This window comes from Lithobates pipiens, unplaced genomic scaffold, assembly GCF_037356315.1.
Source record: "Lithobates pipiens isolate NorthernLeopardFrog02 unplaced genomic scaffold, aLitPip1_a1.2 Scaffold_23, whole genome shotgun sequence".
NCBI classification, from domain to species: domain Eukaryota; kingdom Metazoa; phylum Chordata; class Amphibia; order Anura; family Ranidae; genus Lithobates; species Lithobates pipiens.
The window spans coordinates 199,072,540-199,085,423 of record NW_027507785.1 but is presented as its reverse complement, the minus strand read 5'-3'; the positions used below and the strand labels follow the sequence as shown (position 1 = coordinate 199,085,423).

Here is a 12,884-nt window from a genome sequence, read left to right as displayed (position 1 = left end):
AGTGCAATGAGGATGCAGATAAAAGCATGAAAGAAGGATGGGCTCATCAAAGCGTTGCTTCTACTTTCACTGTCCAGTCAAAAGGTCAGGGGAACTGTAAGAAAAAGTGAAACTCCAAGAAAGAAAGATCATGTCCCTTCCCTTGTTAACCAGGGCTGTACTATGGGGCATAGGATGTAAATTTTAAGGCTATATGGACAGAAATACAGCAGTTCCCATATGTGTACATCAACTGTGTATTTAGCTGAATTTTAATCTCAGGAAAGGGTTGTTTTGGGCCTGTTTACACCATTGATTTGCTTCAACAAACAGTGCATTGGTGTACTACAGTGCTATTCATTTAGAAAGACACCCGACAGCCTTTACAATGCACCTGCACTACAGCGCACTACCCTGCATTCTGTCCCAGAAAATGGTGCTCAAAATAAATCAGCTGCCTTAATGCAATTCTTCACTTGAATGTGTCTGATTTTTGTGTGAACGCTCACCTGTTCTGAATTTAGCTTTAAAGTAGAACTAAAGGCAAAACCTATTTTTTTTTCAATTTTGGTTAGAGTAAGGGAGGGTTTATATTACCCGCCATTTTTTTTTTGCCATCTGTGTCCCATTGGGGAGATTTCCCTTCACTTTCTGTTCCATAATTAAAACAGAGAAGAAATCCCTCCAAAGTGAGAGAATCACAGAGCATTACCAGAACTAGTGTCCCTTTTGGAAGATTTCCCCTCTATTGGTGTTCTGATATCAACAAAAAAATTGTGATTTTCTTTTACTTTTAAAGATAATGGTAAACAGGATAAATAGAAAGTGTGAATCTCCATAATGGGGGCACCGAGAGCATTCAAAAACTGACAGTAGTTATAATCTCTCACCAACCTATCCAAAACTAAAACAAAAAGTTTTTGCCTTTAGTTTCACTTTAATTCCTTTTTTATATTCTGTTAACTGTTCAAAGTTAATATGTCTACATGTTTAATTTCCCTTGTGAACAGAAGACAAGCCAGGTTCTTCACCTTGAACACATTTGCTTTGCTCTACTCTTAGTATAACAATAGTATGGCTTTGTAGTAGAAGAGTCCAGGTGCTTAAACCCGAAGTAAACCATCCATTTAAAGAGGAAGTAAACCCTGATGAGTTTACTTCCTCTTTGATTCCCTGCAAAGGTAAAGCATAATGGACTACTATGCATCGCATAGTAGTACATTATGTGTCACTTACCTGACACAGGAGCCAGCAAAGTCACCGCTGTCCCCTGTAGTCCGGCGCATCCATCTTCTCGGTGGGTCTCGCTGCTGCGCCGCTGTCATTTGGCGAAGCCGCGATGATGTCACTCCTGCGCATGAGCATGGGAGCCGCCACTCACGGCATATCGGCGTTGACCGCGGCGCGCTCAGTCTGCCTGCGCGCTGCTGTCTACAGCGCATGCGTCGTAGACAGCGGTGCCTATCTTTCGGCAAATATCTCCTAAACCGTGTAGGTTTAGGAGATATTTCTTGGATCTACAGGTAAGCCTTAATCTAGGCTTACCTGTAGGTCAAAGTTGGTTGTAAGGGTTTACAACCACTTTAACAGTTTCAAAAAACAGTTACATTTCCTGCACATGCCGGGAATGTAACACTTCCATTGGTTGGGCTCTCAACCAAACTGTCAAACCCTCCAATGGCTGATGTCATAGCTGATCACATGTGCAGCATCATGGCAGTTGTAGATCAAATAGAGGCCAAGATGGCAGTTTCCTTTGCTGAAAACGATAGGACGGTTTACTTCCACTTTAACTGGCCTGCTTGCAGTCCAGACATTTCATAAACTGAATATATTTGGCACATCTTGAATCGAAAAATATTTCAAAGACACCCAAGAATTGTTGAGCAGTTAGAATCCTATATCAGGCAATAATGGGACAATATTCCTCTCTCAAAACACTAGCAACTGGTCTCCTCAGTTTTCCAGACGTTTACAGAATGTTAAGGGGATGCTAAACAGTGGTAAATATGGCCCTGGTACAACTTTTTGGGATGTGTTGCTCTCATCAATTTCAATATGTCCTTATTTCTTTTTCTTAACCATTTCAGCCCCGGAAGATTTTACCCCCTTCCTAACCAGAGCACTTTTTGCGATTCGGCACTGCGTCATTTTAACTGGCAATTGCACGGTCGTGCGATGTGGCTCTTAAACAAAATTGACATCCTTTTTTTCCCACAAATAGAGCTTTCTATTGGTGGTATTTGATCACCTCTACGTTTTTTATTTTTTGCGCTATAAACAAAAAAATAGCGACAATTTGAAAAAAAAAGGCATTATTTTTTACTTTTTGCTATAATATCCCCCAAAAAATATATAAAAAAACATTTTTTCCCTCAGTTTAGGCCGATATGTATTCTTCTACATATTTTTGGTAAAAAAAAATCGCAATAAGCATTCATTGATTGGTTTGCGCAAAAGTTATAGCGTCTACAAAACAGGGGATAGTTTTATGCCATTTTTATACATTTTTTTTTTACTAGTAATGGCGGCGAGCAGCGATTTTTATCGTGACTGCGAATTTATGGCAGACAGATCAGACAATTCTGACACATTTTTGGGACCACTGGCTTTAATACAGTGATCAATGCTAAAAAATTGCATTGGATTACTGGAAAATGTCACTGGCAGTGAAGGGGTTAATCACTAGGTGGTGGTGTAGGGGTTAAGTGTGTCCTAGGGAGTGATTCTAACTGGGGGGGAGAGGGGCTGTGTGTGACACGTCACTCACTGATCACCACTCCCGATTACAGGGAGCTGTGATCAGTGACAGTGTCACTAGGCAGAACGGGGAATAAAAAAAAAGAAAAGAAAAGAAAAGAAAAACATATATAGTGAACTTTATATAAAGAAAAAAAAGATCTTACCTTATTCTTTAGTTTGCTCTTTACCTCCTTGATACCTTGTTTGGCCTGGTAATTAAGCATAAGCAGTAAAAATAGAACAATTAATTTAATTGGAAACCTAGATTGTTACAACACTGATTATATTAGTTAACTGTGCCAAGTCTAAGTGCAATTTCTGCTGTTGGCAAAATAATATTTTGTATAATCTTTCTGCAATGCAAGACCTTCACATTTGACAGTATAAAACAGGCAAGCTGAGAGTTTGGACTGACACCAGCGCACGTGATCTTTCATGCCGCATTCCCACTCTGCATTGTTTAAAGTCTTTAAAAAATACCTAATAGTTATATTACAAGTCTGCATGCATATTAAAATTATTTACAGCAACAGTGTCTTATTTTTTTTTTTATTCAGCACAAACAACTGCACATACATATTTTAAGGTATCTTTCAATGTGTACAATAAGAAAAAGTACAGAAGTGTATTAAAATATTCAGTGTATGTTGATTAAAGAAACCTTTGAACATATTTATGGAGACAGTTGTCTTTCTTCTTTATTTCGTTTATAGCATTTAAATATATCAGATGTAATGAAAATGTGTTTTATATATGACCAGACCATTTTATATGCCATCTCCAGTAAGGTTAGAATCACACCATATTTTATGGAATTTTAGGGATTCATTTCTTCTCATGCATAATCTTTTCATATGAAACACATGTATAAAGTCTGCATCAATATGAAACAATCTAATGCATGCAAAAGTGGGAATTTGGTCCATTTTGTACAAACAAATGGGAGTTAAATTACTCTTGTGTACTATACAGTGGATATAAAAGGTCTACACACCCCTGTTAAAATGTCAGGTCTCTTTGATGTAAAAAAAATTAGGGCTGTGGAAATTAAAGATTAATTCCTCGATTAATTGTTAATTTTTTTTGATCAATCAAAATTCTTTTCTCTCTGCCGGCTTCCGGGTCTTCAGGGAGTTCCGTCGGAGATCCGGTAACGTCACGGACATCGACATCACCGGACTCCTCCCCCCTTCCCCAAGTTCCTCCCTCTGCTAACAAAGGGAAGGGGGGATGAGTACGGTGACGTTGACGTTCTGATTGAACGTAAAGTGTACGGGGGAGGAACTACACATGACGTCACCCGCTGCTGCCCTACGGAACTAAAACGATTGTAGGGCTTTACATGCTGTATTTTTATCATCTTTATGTGAGTAGTTTGTGCTTGAACACAAAAATTAAATCTTATACTTAAGCGGTGAGCACTTAGATCTTTTCTTCCTACCCATGACCTGGCATCCTTGCTGAGATCTAAGGAGACGTGAGAGAAGTTTATGGTCCGTGTTAACCCTTTTGATACCTGCTTGCATGACCACCTGTTTGCACAGGGGTCCATGCCATAAGGTGAGAGTGATTAGTTAGACTGGAGGTGGAGGGATTGTCACGCTACTGTGGGGAAAAAAATGTACTTACATCAGTGCTACAGTTTGAATTTAAAACGTATTTGTGTGAATTGTGACGTTAAGTCATGGATTGTGGAAACTAGTGTCAGGTGATTGTATATAGTGTATACCACATTTACCACTGACTAATGTAGAGTTGCAATGCAAGATTAGCTAAAAGTAGTTGGATCTGTATGTGCGTTATAATTAATTGAAATTAGTTGATTAATCAATTTAAAAAAAAAACGATTAATCGAACACGAAAATTTTAATCAGTAACAGTCCTAAAAAAATGAGATAAAGATAAATAATTTCAGAACTTTTTCCACTTTAAATGTGACCTATTAACTGTACAACTCAGTTGAACAACAAACTGAAATCTTTTAGGTGGAGGGAAGTAAAAATAAAATAATATGGTTGCATACATGTGCACACCCTTAAACTAATACTTTGTTGAAACACCTTTTGATTTTATTACAGCACTCAGTCTTTTTGGGTATGAGTCTATCAGCATGGCACATCTTGACACTTGGCAATATCTGCCCACTCTTTGCAAAAACACTCCAAATCTGTCAGATTGCGAGGGCATCTCCTGTGCACAGCCCTCTTCAGATCACCCCACAGATTTTCAATCAGATTCAGGTCTGGGCTCTGGGCTGGGCCATTCCAAAACTTTAATCTTCTTCTGGTGAAGCCATTCCTTTGTTAGTTTGGATGTAGGCTTTGGGTTGTTGTCATGCTGACATATGAAGTTCCTCTTCGTGTTCAGCTTTCTAGCAGAAGCCTGACGGTTTTGTGCCAATATTCCCTGGTACTGTTCATAATTCCCTCTACCTTGACTAAGGCCACTACTCCAGCTGAAGAAAAACAGCACCAAAGCATGATGCTGCTGCCACCATGCTTTACAGTGGGTATGGTGTTCTTTTGGTGATGTGCAGTGTTATTTCTGCACCAAACATCTTTTTGGAATTATGGCCAAAAAGTTCAACCTTCGTTTCATCAGACCACAACACACTTTCCCCACATACTTTTGGGAGACTTCAGATGTGTTTTTGCAAAATTTAGCCGGGCTTGGATGTTTTTCTTCGTAAGAAAAGGCTTCCATCTTGCCACACTACCCCATAGCCCAGACATATAGAAAATACGGAGATTGTTGTCACATGTACCACACAGCCAGTACTTGCCAAATATTCCTGCAGCTCCTTTACTGTTTACTGCTGCTGTAGGCCTCTTGGAAGCCTCCCTGACTAGTTTTCTTCTTGTCTCTGCTGTGCCATATTTTCTCCACTTGATGATGACTGTCTATACTGTGTTCCATGGTATATCCAATGCCTTGGAAATTCTTTTGTACCCTTCTCCTGACTGATACATTTTAACAATGAGATCCCTCTGATGCTTTGGAAGCTCGGACCATGGCTTTTACTGTAGGATTTGACTAAGAAAATGTCAGAAAAGACCTCTTAGAACAGCTGAACTTTAGTTGGGATTATTTAGAAGCACTTAAAATGATGGTAGGTGTGTACTGACTCCTATTTAACATCAGTTTGAATGTGATCACTTAATTCTGAACACAGCTACATTCCCAGTTATAGAGGGTGTGTATAATCATGCAACCACATTACTTTAGTTTTTTATTTTTACATCCCCCCTAAAATATTTCAGTTTGTTTTTCAATTGAGCTGCACAGTTGATAGTTCACATTAAAAGTGGAAAATATTCTGAAATGATTTATCTTTGTCTCTTTTTAAATCACAGAAACCTGCCAGTTTAACAAGGGTCTCACAGCCAGGACTCACAGCAATGAACCAGGACTAGCACCCTTTCCTAGTCTGAGCGGACATTTTCTGGTCACAGACATAGTAATGTTGTACTTTTCTAGGGAAGTGATCAGGTTTTTTTTTTTTTTAACACATTATGATTGCTTATACCAGTGAATTTAACTGGTATAAGCAACCATTTTTACTGAATGAAATTGATTCATTCAGTATGTATTGTTATGATTGACCACAGCTAATCGCATGGTACAGATGGGCTGTGATTGGCCCTGCCTGTACCATGTGAGCACTGTGACCAATCACAGCAGCAACACACTTGTACACAATAAATGGCATGAATCAAAGCCATTCATTGTGTATAATTGGCATGTGATCTGCTGTGATTGGTCACAGTGATCACATGCTTCTGGTAGCGGGCCAGTACGCTGATCACTCATTGGCTGTGTCCGGTGGACACAGCCAGTGACAGATCATGCAGCAGCGCGGCTCTGCGCGCGTTCTGGCAGGGCGCCATATCACATCCACCCGGAACTGCGAAGGACCCGCCTGTTCATCATCTGACAATAGGCTGGGTGGGAAGTAGTTAAAATAAGCTGAGAGGATGCAGCAGGTAGATTTGGTTTTCTGAGATACAGTTGGGCTTAAAAGTTTACATAACCCTTGAACAATTGGCAAAATGTTAGCCATTTTTTTTGCACCAAATCAGACTGCTTACAATGCACCAAGCAGCACCTATATAAATGCCTCAAAACTTCTAGAACAAAATCCTTTTTGGCCACAAGACAAAAATGTAACTTTACAGCCTCAACCATAAATGCTATAGGGTTGATTTACTAAAGGTAAACAATGTTCACTGTGCATGGGAATTTTCTCCAGAGCTTAGTGAATGTGGTGAGATTTCAATTTTAAAATAATTCCCAATCACATGCAATGGGAAAAAAAACTATATTTTTATTTGCACGTGATTGAATAATGGAAGTCAGAAGAGTTTCAGCTCATTCACTAAGCTTTGGGGAAAATTCCCTTGCAAATAAAAATTGCCTTTACTAAATCAAACCAGATGTCTGGAGTAAACAAGGCATATGAAGACTAGAACACCATCTCTACCACAAAACATGGAGATGGATCTCTGCTGTTTTGCGGGTGACTGAGATACAGTGGAACAGGAAATTCAGTCAAAGTTGTTGACATGATAAGTAATCATTAGCAACTATTTGAGGAAAACTTGCATTCATCACCTGCAAGTTTTTCCAAAAACAAAAAGAGAGTGTCAAAGGCCAAGGCAAAAAAGTGAAGGTGCTGGAATGGCCATCCCAATCTCCTGACCTCAGTGCCGGGAAGATCTCAAACATGAAATTTACAGTACACAACCAAAGAATTTGCCGTACACAAAGAAGAATGGGTAGTTTTACCACATGGGAAAATAAAGGGCCTAATACACAACTATCACAAAAGACTGCAAGATGTCCTTTATGCTTAAGGGAATAGGCAATACAAGATATAAAAAAATTAAGGGTATGCTAACTTTTTCTTTAGTACTATAGTTTGTTTAAAGTGATTAAAGCCTCTTTGTTGCCTGAACAACACCTGGATCCAGGTGCAGGCACAGTTCAGGTATTCCGACAGCTGATGGCAGTTTTACTACTTCCTTGGTCAATGCATATTCATTGGATAAAGCTGAGGATACTGATTTACTGTTCAATGAGGTGGCTTGAGACAGAAAATGGACAAAGAAAGCAGAATTTCTGAACCAGGACAATGAACTGTCTTAATTACAAGTATTTTGTTATGTGTCATCTGATTGGCTGTACAGTGTGGAAAACATGTCACAAAATTAGTTGTACAAAATTACAAATGCTTTGGCCGGTAAAACCGTAATCATCAAGACTTAAAGGAAAATGAACTGCCAAGGAATGTGACTGTCACAACTCTGGGGGAGATTTACTAAAACTGGTGCACTCAGAATCTAGTGCAGATGTGCATGGTGGCCAATCAACTTTTAACTTTAGCTTGTTCAATTAAACTTTGACAATGAAACCTGGAAGCTGATGGGTTTCTACGCAGAGCTGCATGAGGATTTTGCACTCTCCAGTTTCAGTAAATCTCCCCCCACTGCCTATTGACAAAGTACTTTTTTTCTTGGACAAAGTTAGCTAACATACAAATGTGAACAAACAATTACAGTCTTCCCAGAGTTGAATTATGTAAGGCTGGACTTGGGGGTCATAGTGCCTTATATTCTCACCATCTATGACTATATAGGTCTTGCTACAAGAATGTAGGTATGCCTTTGACGCCAAGATGCAATCAAAACTGTCTACTAAAATGAATGCATTTAGCATTTCAGGCAAAAATACAGCGCAATGAATGTATCATCTTATCTAATGACCTGAATTGATATAGCTGATTGCAGATCAGTACAGTTAATTCATGGTTGCTGAAAGATACTTACATACATATAGGCATTCTTCATAACTGGGCTAGCTTTAGTCACCGCTGTATTAATCAGTGCTCCTCCTTTCTGTAAAAAGGATACTAATAGTAACCATGTGCATATGAAGGTTTTTCATGCATTACAGTTTTCTAACATCACTGCACATAGTATGGTTCTCAATAAAGTGGTTTATTTCAGATTTTACATTTTCTTGTGTGTCTTGATGTATACTGTATAGGAGATAGAACGATTAATACTTTTGTCAAAGGAGTCTTGCGCCTTAAAGCGTTTGTTAACCCAAAAAAATAAAAATAAAGATCCTGTTCCTTTAAAGCATCTTATACAGCACAGTGCTTGTGCTGAGTAATTTGGCCCCCTCTATCATCTGAAATACCTGGCTGATCCTGCCAGTTTCTACCTTCTCCCTGTACCTTGACCAATATAAATCCCTTTATATTTCTTTACATATTTTGCCATTCCAGTGCTCCTTGCTACGAAGACCAGTCATAGGTGGGGGCAGTGGGCACTTTTTTGTACCTGAATATATTGGTCAGGCAACGCACTGACGCCCCTTGCTGCCATAATGCTCTGTGCTGGGTGTTCAGTGTGACCCTGTATGGAGGGGTCGCTCCTTCCAGGCTCACCTGTCCCATGCATATCCATTATAAATGCATGTGCTTCCAAGATGGAGACTTTCAGTAGTTAGGGACTGCAGGAAACGGGATGCCTTAGTGGGGCCTGCATTTTACGCATGGGGTGCTTGCATTTTGGCATCTTCTCTCTTGGCACTGGAATACCATGTTCCGCCACTGCTGTCAGCTTTCAATATTGCTGATCTGCTCCTCTCCCCACTGCTTCAAAACTAACTGATCTGTATATTCCCTCTGTCACATAAAAAGCTGTCCTAGTGCCTATGCTTTATTAAAAAAATAATAATAATTCTACTCAATAAACTGTGTTTAACACACAAGCAAAATTTGTGCTTTATGGGGAAGATAAAGCTTTATTTTACAATCATATTCATAACCACAGCCTTTAAAGTGGTTGTTAAGCCACTATCTCATCTTTATATCATACCCTCTGTCAGATAAAAAGCTGCATCCTAGTGCCTGTGCACTACTTGTTTTGACAGTGTTTCCCAGTGATCACGACTTCAGGCTCTTTGCTCCTCTCCTCCCCGAATGATGTCAGTAGGGGAATCTCGGCCCCGTCCACTGAAGATATCAGAGGAGAGAGCAGAGAGCCTGAAGTCACGTGATCACTGGGAAATGCTATCAAAACAAGTAGTGCACAGGCACAAGGATGCAGCTTCTTATATGACAGAGGGTATGATATAGAGATGAGATAGCGGCTTAAGATAATTGTAGAATTCTTTGCAACGATTTTGAATTTACACATATTTGTTACTTATTTACTCAATAAAGCTCTATCTTCTGCATTAAGCACTAATTTTGTTTGTTGTGCTTTTGTGTGCCAATATTGATTTTTCATGCATGTGGATGCTTTTTCCATATAGTTTAAAAACTGGAATTATATTTTAGCCTGTTATTTATTTTGCAAAGGCTGTTGGCATCAGGCTTTAGGCTGCACCTGTGCCCTCCATGATGTCAGAATATGCAATTTTTTAACACTATATGAGCAAAAGCGCCTGTTGTGCATGAGGCCTTAAAAATTTAGTGACCTTTCCCAAATCTTCAAGCCTGTTATGTGAAAAACAGTAAAATTGGGTCATCCATCTGATTTGCTAGATAAGAGGAAGCCCCTGATGGGTAACTAATAAAAGTAGTCTAAAACTACAGATGAATTTTTTTTATTAAAATTGATTTCTGGTTCTAGTCATTCTTTATGCATTAACCAGTTGCCGACCGCCGCACGCCGATGTACGTCGGCAGAATGGCACGGGCAGGCATAAGGGCTTACATGTACGTCCCTTGCCTCCCGCGGGTCGGGGGCCCGATCGGGCCCCCGCCCGGTGCCTGCGGCGGTCGGTTTTCGTCCGGGAGCGATCCGGGACGAGGGGGCGGCCATTCATTCATGGCCACCCCCTCGCGATCGCTCCCGACGAATAGAAATCCCCCGTGACATCACTTCCTCTCCTGTAATGTAAACACAGGAGAGGAAGTGATGTATTCTCTCCTCCGTGTCGGTATTTTACGTTCCGACACGGAGGAGAGCGGATCGGTGAGTTGCACCAACACTCTACACACACAGTAGAACATGCCAGGCACACTCACACCCCCCCTTTACCCCCCGATCACCCCCCCAATTACCCCTGCCCCCCAGTCACAGTGACACCAATGTCATTTTTTTTTTTTTTTGCATTGGTGTCATTTGTGACTGTAATAACTGTTAGGGCAGTTAGAGTTAGCCCCCTTTAGTTCTAATGTACCCCCCTAACCCCCCCAATAAAGGTTTAACCCCGTGATCACCCCCCGTCGCCAGTGTCACTAAGGCTGGGTTCACATTGCAGCGGTTTATGAGAACGAATGTGATTCGCACCGCACTGCAGTGCAAATCACATCCGATCTCTGTGCGATTCGAGTTCAGCCATTCGCCGCACCCGCCGCACCCGCCACACCCGACGCACCCGCCGCAAATTCGCACGGGACCCTTTTTTTGGCCCGCAGCAGAATCGGATCGCATGGGTGTTCACACCATGCGATCCGAGTTTGCAGATCGCACTGCGATATGCGAACTGATCTGGGGGTGTCAGTAACATTTCACTGACACTCCCAGCAGTTCGCATAGGGCAGTGTGAACTGCCGCCGGGAGGCATGCGATGCGGGAACCCGCCGCGGATTCGCGGCGTTTCCGCATCGCTCCAGTGTGAACCCAGCCTAATAAGCGATCATTTTTCTGATCGCCGTATTAGTGTCACAGGTGACGCTAGTTAGGCAGGTAGGTATTTAGGTTCGCCGCAGCTTTTTATAGCGCCAGGGACCCCCATATACTACCGCATAAAGCCCCCTGATTGCCCCCTAGTTAACCCTTTCACCAGTGATCACCATATAACTGTTACAGGTGACGCTGGTTGGTTAGTTATTTTTTTATAGTTTCAGGGCACCCGCCATTTATTACCTAATAAAGGTTTAACCCCCTGATCACCCGGCGGGTGTCATTTGTGACTAATAACTGTTAGGGCAGTTAGGGTTAGCCCCCTTTAGTTCTAAGGTACCCCCTAACCCCCCCAATAAAGGTTTAACCCCGTGATCACCCCCCGTCGCCAGTGTCACTAAGGCTGGGTTCACATTGCAGCGGTTTATGAGAACGGATGTGATTCGCACCGCACTGCAGTGCAAATCACATCCGATCTCTGTGCGATTCGAGTTCAGCCATTCGCCGCACCCGCCGCAAATTCGCACGGGACCCTTTTTTTGGCCCGCAGCAGAATCGGATCGCATGGGTGTTCACACCATGCGATCCGAGTTTGCAGATCGCACTGCGATATGCGAACTGATCTGGGGGTGTCAGTAACATTTCACTGACACTCCCAGCAGTTCGCATAGGGCAGTGTGAACTGCCGCCGGGAGGCATGCGATGCGGGAACCCGCCGCGCATTCGTGGCGTTCCCGCATCGCTCCAGTGTGAACCCAGCCTAATAAGCGATCGTTTTTCTGATCGCTGTATTAGTGTCACAGGTGACGCTAGTTAGGCAGGTAGGTATTTAGGTTCGCTGCAGCTTTTTATAGCGCCAGGGACCCCCATATACTACCGCATAAAGCCCCCTGATTGCCCCCTAGTTAACCCTTTCACCAGTGATCACCATATAACTGTTACAGGTGACGCTGGTTGGTTAGTTTTTTTTTATAGTTTCAGGGCACCCGCCATTTATTACCTAGTCTCACTAGTGTACCCCTAAATTTAGGGGTGTCTACTTTCCAAAATGGGGTCATTTGGGGGGGGTTTGTGCCATCTTGGCATTTTATGGCCTTCAAAACTGTAACGCCCTTAGAAAGCCTGAAGGCGGTGCTTGGTTTTCGGGGCCCCGTACGCGGCTAGGCTCCCAAAAAGTCCCACATATGTGGTATCCCCGTACTCAGGAGAAGCAGCAGAATTTATTTTGGGGTGTCATTTCACATATGCCCATGGCATGCGTGAGCAATATATCATTTAGTGACAACTTTGTGAAAAAAAAAAAAAAAAAAAAGTTTGTAATTTTCCCGCAACTTGTGGCAAAATATAAAATATTCCATGGACTCAACATGCCTCTCAGCAAATAGCTTGGGGTGTCTACTTTCTAAAATGGGGTCATTTGTGGGGGTTTTGTGCCATCTTGGCATTTTATGGCCTTCAAAACTGTAATAGGTAGTGAGAAGTGAACTCAAAAATTTACGCCCTTAGAAAGCCTGAAGGCGG

The 12,884-nt window shown here is 41.7% G+C and overlaps 1 protein-coding gene across 6 annotated transcripts in view; it reads right to left on the bottom strand.

Moving 5' to 3' along the window:
• The window catches only part of DENND1B (DENN domain containing 1B), a 364,765-nt gene that overhangs the window by 28,330 nt on the left and 323,551 nt on the right, over window positions 1–12,884 (bottom strand). For all 6 annotated transcript variants that reach the window (XM_077452755.1, XM_077452759.1, XM_077452757.1 and 3 more), the window contains 2 exons: window positions 8,547–8,615; window positions 2,886–2,930 (listed from right to left, as the gene is read on the bottom strand). In XM_077452755.1, coding sequence (XP_077308881.1) covers window positions 2,886–2,930; window positions 8,547–8,615 — 114 coding nt within the window. The remainder of the gene's footprint in view (window positions 1–2,885; window positions 2,931–8,546; window positions 8,616–12,884) is intronic.